General features: G+C 32.2%; 1 protein-coding gene across 1 annotated transcript; it reads right to left on the reverse strand.

The window, feature by feature from the left end:
* Positions 1–7,477: 7,477 nt before the first annotated feature.
* Positions 7,478–9,642, reverse strand: LOC114720857 (disease resistance protein LAZ5-like). The gene is made up of 2 exons (XM_028906575.1): positions 9,172–9,642; positions 7,478–7,798 (listed from the first exon to the last, which is right to left on the reverse strand). Exons 1-2 carry the CDS (start codon positions 9,640–9,642, stop codon positions 7,478–7,480), a joined length of 792 nt encoding a protein of 263 aa, XP_028762408.1.
* Between the last annotated feature and the right edge of the window lie 416 nt (positions 9,643–10,058).

Raw genomic sequence — 10,058 nt, forward strand, 5'->3', positions numbered from 1 at the left:
TCTTTTGTTTAACTTATAATGTATCTTAGCAATTATGGGCAAATAACACTTGATATTTAGCGTAAAAGGTCTCCTAGAAAGATTGTAGAATTATTAGTGATTTATTATTTTTTCCATCTAAATAATTTTGATCAAATTTTATGGACCTAGAATTAGCACGAGTTGCTTTCCTAGAAATCACACAGTATTAACCTCATGCCATGCAAGCGGAAGTCACGTTCTTTTTTTTTTTTTTTTTTTGCTATTTTGAATCATACAGAAAAAGCGCTTTATGCTTTGAAGAAGACGCAACCAAAGAAAAGGAAACTTGTCGATAGTCAGGCCTCAAAGAGTTACGAGATAAGTTTAGTTGATGAAGATGGCATTTCCTTATTTCGTTCCATTACTTTTTGTCACATGTACATACACATATATTGCTAAATTCTCTAGAATTGAAAATAGATTTTTGACTAATTTGGTGTTTATACTGTGTAATGTGGCATTGAAAGTATAATTTTCATGAAAAAGTTGTAAACTTCATGGCTCCTGAGTCCATAAATCTTTCATCTATAGTTCCTAAACTTTCTGGAGATTTGTTAGGATTAAAGTCACAGAGATCATCTGCTGGGACAACATAATCATGCTCTTGGAAAACAGATAATGACATCAAGCGTTGCATAGTAAATTGTCATAATATATTTGTACTCATTTACCCAACATTATATTGTTTATTGAGGAATTTTATTTTTCTCTTCAAAAGACAATAATTTTATGTAGTGATGAGGATTGGTAGTTTACAGCAAATTTCAGTTTCAAATCTTCTCTGTTCTTGAGTCCACAAAAAAAAAATCTTCTCTGTTCTTAATGCATTTATCTTTCGTGGACAACATATATTTTCATGAGCAATCTGTCCAACTAAGGCATAGTTATCCATTATGTTCATACTGAATAGCAATTCCATTATGTGGGATGATGCAGTAACTTAAATAAATCTTATTTAAGATCCATACATTAATAGCAAGTGATTATTTTTCCCCTTTTTTTTTACATGCTTGGTACTTTAAGTTTACATCAAATTTCATTTTAATTTCATAAGTTTTTAAAGTGTGCTTTTAGTTTCTGAATTTTAATATCTTAAATTTAAGATTAAACTAAAATTTGATGCAGATTTAAAGGACTACATACATGTTATACTTTTTTAATTAAATCTTTATGTAACTAGGAAAAATTCAGTAATTTAGTGAAAAGATTGGTGTTATTACCTGTGTCACAAACTTGGAAAGCTTGAGCAGCCCTGTAAATAAAATCAATGTAAACAGGAACTTTTGTCAATTAACTGCTAGTCCTACTGCTACTGCTTGTACCACATTTTCAAAACTTAATAACTATTTCAAAGTTGATTAATAAATCACATCCATAAATGCATGCCCCAAACAATTTTAGTCATATTTAAAGAAGGATTTTTTTTTTAATGGTTGAGTAACTAAAAAATTTTCAACATGCAAACAAATAAAATTGAGGAACTTCAAGTTAAATATTGAGACTAACTGAAAATTTTAATGAATAAACAATTATCAAGAGCATAAAATATAGTAATTTTTTATAAAAAAAAAACTATTACCTTGTCATTGTCGAAAAATGATAGGTATTGCAACACCTAACTTTCTAATACTCTTATAAAGTCTTTTTAAGGACTGTGTATCACTAAATACCAGGTTTTTGACCTGGGAAAAACTGAGAATTTTTTTCCCAGATACTAACAGAAAACCGACGAGTGATTCACACTTGAACCCTGCTCCTTATACTACTGCATATATAGGTAGATATACTGGCCATCTCGGTCAATGGCCCTTACCTGAGTGCAGGTAGTGCATACCTCCTTATGGGAGATATAAAATAGTATATACATAAGCAAGTAGAAATTACTTGCCCTTAAATATTTAATAAGTTAGTTAATTATCTATCGAAATAATTATTTTATAAGTACAAAAGTAGCAGGCATTCCTGCTCTTCATACATGCCCACCTTCAGCTCTTACAACCTCCTTACCCTTGGAGCTGCTTGCTTTTGTTGTACATCATGGAAGGGAGGGTGAGATTTTGGAGAATCCCTGTAGTAGTAGTATTTCCATCAACACATATGCAAATCACATGAAGCATGCCAAGTAAGCCAAACAAAACATAACCTTGCAAACTATGCATATAAAGCATTTAAGTGTAATGACAAATAGTCAGATAAATGAACTGAATGTGCAATCAATGGCACATAAACCCGGACATACAATGGCACATAAGGCCACGCCAATAATGGCTCATAAGGCCCCATATCTTTCAACTGCATGTGATCATGGCTAATTACTCATCCAAGGAATTAAGGATTACATGTTCTCATGATTTGAAATAGCACATGGCATAAACAAATATGCAGCAATCATATGCAAGTGTAAGGTATAAAAAAACTACTACTTGAACCTTCCACTTCAAAATTAAACCCTACTTTGTTCCTTTCTTTTAGCTTCCTCAGTGGGTTTTTACAGAAATCAAAACCTATATATAATTCCAATTTCAGTTCCACTATTAAGTAGTTGGTATCATGGAAAAAGTAAAGATATACACACACACACATATTTATATATATTATTTTAATCCTTATTTAACTTCATTTTCCCAAAATAATTCTATAAGCTTTTTTAACTTTCATTAACAATTAACATAATACTTATCATTTAAATCCAAGCCAAGCAATTTTAATTTCTAATTATCTATTGACCTTTTTAAACTTTGGTTTAGTATTCCTCCAACAGTCTTTCTAACAACTTCTATCATTTACCAATTTTATCCCATACCCTAGCCATTAACTGTTCCATTAAGAATTTTCCAAATACATACCTTAAATAATTTCCAAACATAATGAACTATCAATCAATCCATTTACAATTTCCATCCACCATTTGGAAACCTCAAACAAACCTCAACAATAAAATTTCAAATCAATTCCTAGGTTAATTTCTTTGATCCCCAAAACAGCCACCAAGTTTAATTCTAATTCCAGTCATTAAATCCCCAAAATCTACCATTGTTTTCATTCTATAACTATTAGTCTATTCCTTGCTTCCCTTTAAAACCTTTTAAAATATTTAATCATACTTAACTACCTCAAGTATTTACATCAGGGTCCTTCTCCAAAATCCTAAAATTATTTTATACCCATACAAATGTTGAAATCAATTTTTAAATGTTTTTACTTCAAATCTGGAAATTTTCCTGATTTTCAACACATACCCAGGACTAATCTTTGACCATACTTATTCACCTCATTACACTTAAATTTTTCTCCTTATCCTCCTTAAAAACTTACATTCCCTATTCAACCTTTTAACCATAAAACACACCCAAACGTCCCGGTCAATTCCCTACCACTCATACACTTCCCCAACCTCCACTTCTTAATTAATCCTTTCATCACTTAAATCTGAAAATCACTTCCAACCTTGGAAATCACCATTACAGCACCTTAATCCTACATTCCCTTCGTTTTCCATGTCTTAAGCTCATGGGGAAATACTTTTCATGGAATTAATTCATTCCTAACGTACTCAATTTTCAGTAACTATATATGTTCCATCTTTAAAATTCCAGATTCGAGACTCACACCCCCAACATCAACAAATCTCAATTCGAATAGCAAGCATAGGGATATGTGCGCGCACACGCACACACACACCAGATTTATTCTATTTGATTACTTCAACTTCACACGCACAAATATAAAGTTCCTTTCGGCCAAACACAAAACAACAACCAAAGAGCAGTCAACACCAAAGCTCTCGACTAAAACCACAAAATCCAGCATACATACATATGTGTGTGTATATATTGTCAATCTTTCCCTTACCCATAAATCCGACAGCACTACAGCAGCAACTGTGGTCCTTGCTTTTGGTAATCATAAACAGAGTAAGAAATCCCACATGCAACCCATTCAAGACACTCCATGAACACAACCCGTTTTCATATTAAACCAGCGACTCACTCCCCTGCTCGGACAGCAATAAACAGAGGAAAACAACACATGCAACCAGTCACACTAGCAACCCACTTCACGCTTATACTTCTCACACACACCCAAAGCTTAGAAACACAGCACACACAAGCACCTTCAGGATCCCGCGGCACATGCATATATATAATATATATGAAACGTCCTTCTCCTCCCTTTAACCTCTGTTTCGGTCCACATAAACGGGGCATGGAATCTACATGCAAGCTAAAAATCATACTCCATTATCATCAACAAGAACTACTCTTTCATCGTCATCAATTTTCAGCTTTAATCGGGAGTTTCTCTCACTAAAACCAAACTTCTATCTTCATCAACACCTCAAACAGCCCCTGTTCAATGAAAATAAAGGTGCGAGAAGGATTAGGGAGCTCACCTGGATAGTTTGATCGGTTTGCATACAGTAGAAATACCTCCGACCACCAACTCCGCTCCTCCTCCGTCGCTCTCATTTCGTGTGGTCTCGCTCTCGTCTCTCTCACTTTTCCTTCGAGTGGCCGAGTGAAAAATGAGGAGGAAGTGTTATCTTATGTTAAACGGTGAGGCAGTACACGTGTGATGTGGAAGTGAAAAACGAAATGTCCCTTTTGCCCTTACATTCAATGCTTTCTTGCGATTTCTTCCTTCTACTATTTTTCTGAAATAATCAACTAATTCCAAAATTAATCCTTGATGTTCTATACGGGTTTTCCTCATTCACTATCTTCCTCGACCACTAAACTAAATTTTATAAAAATTCCAGGTCAAAAATCAACTCCGAACTTTTTTTTTTGAATTTTTCTAGAAAATAGCATTTAATTCCAGAAATTAATCCTTACCCCAGTTTAAGGATTTTATACCTCAGTTATCTTCTTCACCATCACAACTGGTTATCCTAAAATTTTCAGATTAAATATAAATATCTAAGTATTTTTTTTCATAATTTTCTGCAAAAATAAGCCATTTTCTCTTAAAATTATCTAATAAAATTATTTAAGCCATTTTTGGAGAAATAAATTTTTAAAAATATCTCTAAACCCTGAAAATCAATATTCTATAATTTTTTCTAATTTTATTTAGTCATTAAATAATTTTAATGAATTTCTCTTTTTTGTTCATCTTAGGTCATAAAATTCGGGACGTTACAGGTATCATTGTGCCTCCATTAATGGAGAGAAGTTAGAAGAGTAAGAGGTAAGAAAAATTAATTAAAATCTTTCAACCCTACTTCATTTTCATAAAAAATCGAGCTTATTAAATTTTTCATTCTTCCATTAACATTCAACCAAACAGAGTTATTAATGAATAAAGACATGGTTTTTGCTGTAAAAAAATGATGCCGTTTCATGAAGTGAACAACTTATTGTAATAAATATGAGTTATGGTAATACTTCCTGTTATAGTTTAATTTGGTAAATATATGTTATGCAAGCAGGCTATACATGTTTTTGAAGTACAAGTTATGGGATACTCTATGCATGGTAAATAATGAATAATCCCAAGGAAATTGCTTTGCAATAGAAAATTATTTCTCCACTTATTTTTAAATAAGTTATACAATGTACACACGCAGAAAGTAACAAACGATAGAACAATTATTGAAAAGAAACATTAAGATTAATAATTTCTAGTGTTTTCTAAGGTTGTGAGGAAGCGCTCAATGAATCACACTTCAAAAAATATATATATCATTGATGTCACATAATATGAAGGGAAAATTACTACTAGATCTCAAGTGAGAAAACCAAGTAGAAATAGATTTTTTTTTTTGTTGAAAAAAAGTGAAAATGACCACAGTGCCAATTAACCACGTTATCAACTTGGAATGATTGAAGGTGGCCGATCAAACAAATATCTTTTATTTTAATGTAGTTTACAATTTAAATATTATAACATTTTAACATTTACAAGTTGAGCTTATTCATAAGTAATCATTCTACTTTCTTATAATAAAATTGCTTAGTAAGGAAATAGTTTGTCATGCTAGTTATTATACTCACATCACATGGAGAGTAACACACACAACAGGTGCAGTTATTGTGAAGCCAAAATAAGATTAACAATTTTTATGCTATAAAGTTGTGAGGATGCCCTTCGTACATGAATTACATATTAAAAAACAGAAAAATTAATATTTCATAAAAACATAATATTAATATGTAATAAAAAAAATAAATGAGACTGATAATTTTATGACCTGAAAACTTTAAATGATAATTAATATCAACAACAGTACTTCATAAAGTGAACAACTAAGTCATGACCATAGTATTCACTGTTGAAAAAAAAAAACGAGGACGTTGTAGCATCCTCTCCAAGTAGTTATAAAAGACTTTGAAAGAATGATGAGGTAAAGGAGATATTGGGGAAGAGAGTTGTACTCCTAAAAGAGGCTGAATCCTTGCCCTGCAATCTTCATTAAGTGATTTGAGGAATATTGAAACTTGAGGGATGCTGCTGCAACCTGCATTATTATTCCCAATACTATCACCCTCTTTTAATGTCAGTCGAATCAATAGTGACCAGCGAGGGATGGTGTTAGGAATAAGTAGTGTTGTTAACAATGTATCGTCCATCTTACTATCATCCTCATCTTCCATTAATAATAATGTCATCTCTACTACTTGATCACCTTTACTAATCATTTCTCTATCATCCTCATCCTCTTCTTCATCATCTTTCACACCCCTTTCACCTCTATCACCCCTCACCCTCACAATAATACCAGAGGGAACATTTTCGTTGTAATAATGATGAACATCACAAGTATGATGTTGGTTGAAATCATGCCCAAACTCAATCAAACCCTCTAACCATTCAACTGTCCTCACAAATGGAAGTAAAGTCACCAAACTTTGTATTCCCATTCTCATGAATTCTGTCGTCTCTTTCAATGGCATTGTCACATGCTTAAATCCAACGCCACACATCATATTGCCGCACACCATCACCTTCATTGTCACTTTATTGAATGTCAAATCGACAAGATCCAAATAATTGCGCATAATTATTAACCCTGATGAACTTCTCCCTTTTATACTGCCCCCGACATTTATCTGCATCGGCCCACAATCTCCTATAAATAAATCGACACGCTGTTTCGGGATAGTCGAAGAATGGATTTGACCCAAATTCATGCAACCGTGAAGAATCATACGTTCAATCATAGGGGCTTGAGACAAATCTGGGAGTGCCCTGAGATTTTTTGAATACCATAGATTTATTTTCTTTAATTTTGGGAATTGCTGCGAAAGAAAACAAGCAGTAGTGTTAAATAAATTACTAACTACATGCACATACAATTTACTCAACAATTTTTCTCATGCCCACTACAAGAACAGTTGGACTCCCCGTAGATAGTACAATTACTACTACCATCAATTTAAAGATAGTAATAAAGCAAACATTTGCATTGTGAATTACTTTAGGCAATGTTTCTTAGAATCACAACAACAAAAAATTATGACATATGAGAAACTATACGTACTTGATCCCAAAGTTGTTGGATATTACTGTCAGGCAAATTAAGTTCAATGAGATTCTTAGCACAAAATTGTAATGGCACAGATGGCAGTGGATATTCTTCCCAACTAAGAAACCTTAATTCTTTAGAAAGATAATCCAACGGTTCACAAATATTCAACTTTGAAGGCTTTTCCCGATCTGACTTGTAAACTTGAAGGGACATTAAATAATGCATCCTTCGAAAATGACTAGCCATCAATGTGATGCTTTCTATCTTGCTTGCATCCAACGACATGCATCGAATTGCCTCAATTGCCTGGTAATAATATCAAATAGAGGGAAACACAATCATTATTACCTAAAAAAAAATGACCATAAATACCATAAAACAATTAAATATATCAACTTTATCCAAGTTAACAGTGCTACATCCATTTTATTCAAAATTCCTTACAATTCATGTTTTTCCCGTAATATATGAATTTCTCAACAATCATAAATACACAGACACATTGATGCGTATACCTATATACATGTGCAGATATTTAGAATATAACTATAAAAGCAAAAAATTATTATTATTTATTTTCCCGTTGTACTTCAAATAATGGTAAATTATGCTCACACATGCGTATGCATATATCACTTGATGAAAATTCTTTGTACACTAATTTTATCTTCTAAGATAACGCATCACAAAAGTCCTAGCTAATTTTAAATTATAGTTCTTCTGAATATTACTAATTGTTATTGCAATCTTGTTTATCTTATTCTTGTCTAATGATGAGCATTGAATTGCCTCAGTCGCCTATCGATGAAATTATGGGGAAAAAATCGGTAATATGTAAAAAGTGATCAAATAATAAATAGAACAATTAAATATCTTTCTTTTAGGAATTTCTCAATGAATATGCCTTTGTGCACTTTATTCAAGCAACTCATTTTATCTTACAATAAATAAATTGGACAAAACAAATGCACGCAGGCTCGCGAGGACAATCATGCGAACATGCTTAAATTCTTAAAACTATTGTATATAAAACCGCCTATGAATTTTATGTTTGAATTTCATAATTTGTACCTTTTTGCAATATTACTGAATTTTTATCAAGAAAATGCGTGAGTATGCATGTGCAGTGTACGAGCATACGCAATCACTTTCATACTACATCAATTTTTGGTTTGCTACTGCTATCAATTAATATAAAATATGTCAATCTCCGTGAATAATTTTATAATTTATTGAAGATCGTTCATGCTCTAAATTTAAAAAATACGTCTTACATCATCCTAATCATATTCTATCTCAGAACTAATAGAAAGTTTAAAAATTTAAGCTTAAAATTACACCTAATATATTTAGGACCAAATTCAATATAACACCTAGCATAGTTAATATATTTAATATAAGACCCAATATATTTTTAAAAGTTTTTTTTAATTGTAAATATAAAACTAAAATTTTAAGCTTAAAAAATCACAACTAATAAAAAGAATTTGCTTTGCTCCAACAAATTTTAGTCAAAGAAAGGAGGGTTTTTTTTAAAAAAAAAAAGGTCTATTTGGGCAGATATTGAAAATTATCGAAGAATTTAATGAAAACAAATAACTTTAAGAAAATACATCACAAGGAAAAGAAATATTAACTATTAAGAGAATAAAGAATATAACTAAAAAGTAAAGTAGTACCTGGTCATTGTGGAAAAAGTGGTAAGTGTCCTCGTGCCTCCATAGTCGAACAGGGATTTTACGACCAGAGAATAATTGTTGGCTTGAAATTTCAAGACCCATTTCCCTCACAAGATCATGCATCTCAATGATGTCATTATGATTATTAAATGAAATGAGGGACTTTTCTCTAAGAACACTTATCTCAATATGCATAGAAGAGCAATATAATTGTCTCATTAGCTTCAAAGAAATACGAACTCCTTGCTTGATTAAGAATGCTAGGTCAAGAAACATATTCTGCTGTTTGTCATCAAGTCCATCGAAACTCAACTTCAGAACATCAACAATGTCCTTTGGTGGAGCTTGAGTTAGTTTTTCCAATGCACTTTCCCACTCTTCTTTTTGTCGGCCGTAGAGGAAGCAACCCAGCACTACTAGGGCTAACGGGTTTCCGTGACAATATTTCACTACTGATTTTGATAACTCCATGTAACCTTTAGATGGCTCATTCGCTTGAATGCTTTCAAATTGAAGAGATGAAAAGCACCTTCAAAATCCAAATCCGGAACGTGATATGTTGAAGATGTTGCTGAAGCATTCTTCAGCACTTGCATGTCCCTTGATGTGATAATAATTCTACTTCCTTCTCCAAACCAATCAAGTACCCTGGTTAAATCTGCCACTATTATTAAATTGTCCACATCATCAAGTATAAGAAGAATTTTTTTGTTCTAAGCCTATTTTTCAAAAAGTGGATTTTATGTCATAGATGCTAATATCCTCATCTTTTAATAATTCTTTGAGGCAATTCTTCTGCAACTCATCCAAACTAATTCTTTTTAATTGCTCTTTGACATTTTCAATAAAGGAGAAAGCATCAAATTGAGCTTTCAACTCTTGAAGTA

This window comes from Neltuma alba, unplaced genomic scaffold, assembly GCF_004799145.2.
Source record: "Neltuma alba isolate B1F8T4 unplaced genomic scaffold, ASM479914v2 tig00012002_pilon, whole genome shotgun sequence".
Classification (NCBI taxonomy): domain Eukaryota; kingdom Viridiplantae; phylum Streptophyta; class Magnoliopsida; order Fabales; family Fabaceae; genus Neltuma; species Neltuma alba.

Bases quoted from the DNA above. Each gene is read 5' to 3' on its own strand.
- LOC114720857 (XM_028906575.1), bottom strand. From the start codon at position 9,642: ATGGAGTTATCAAAATCAGTAGTGAAATATTGTCACGGAAACCCGTTA. The intron at 7,799-9,171 runs GTACTACTTTAC...TATTATTACCAG, and splicing joins ACTTTTTCCACAATGACCAG to GCAATTGAGGCAATTCGATG.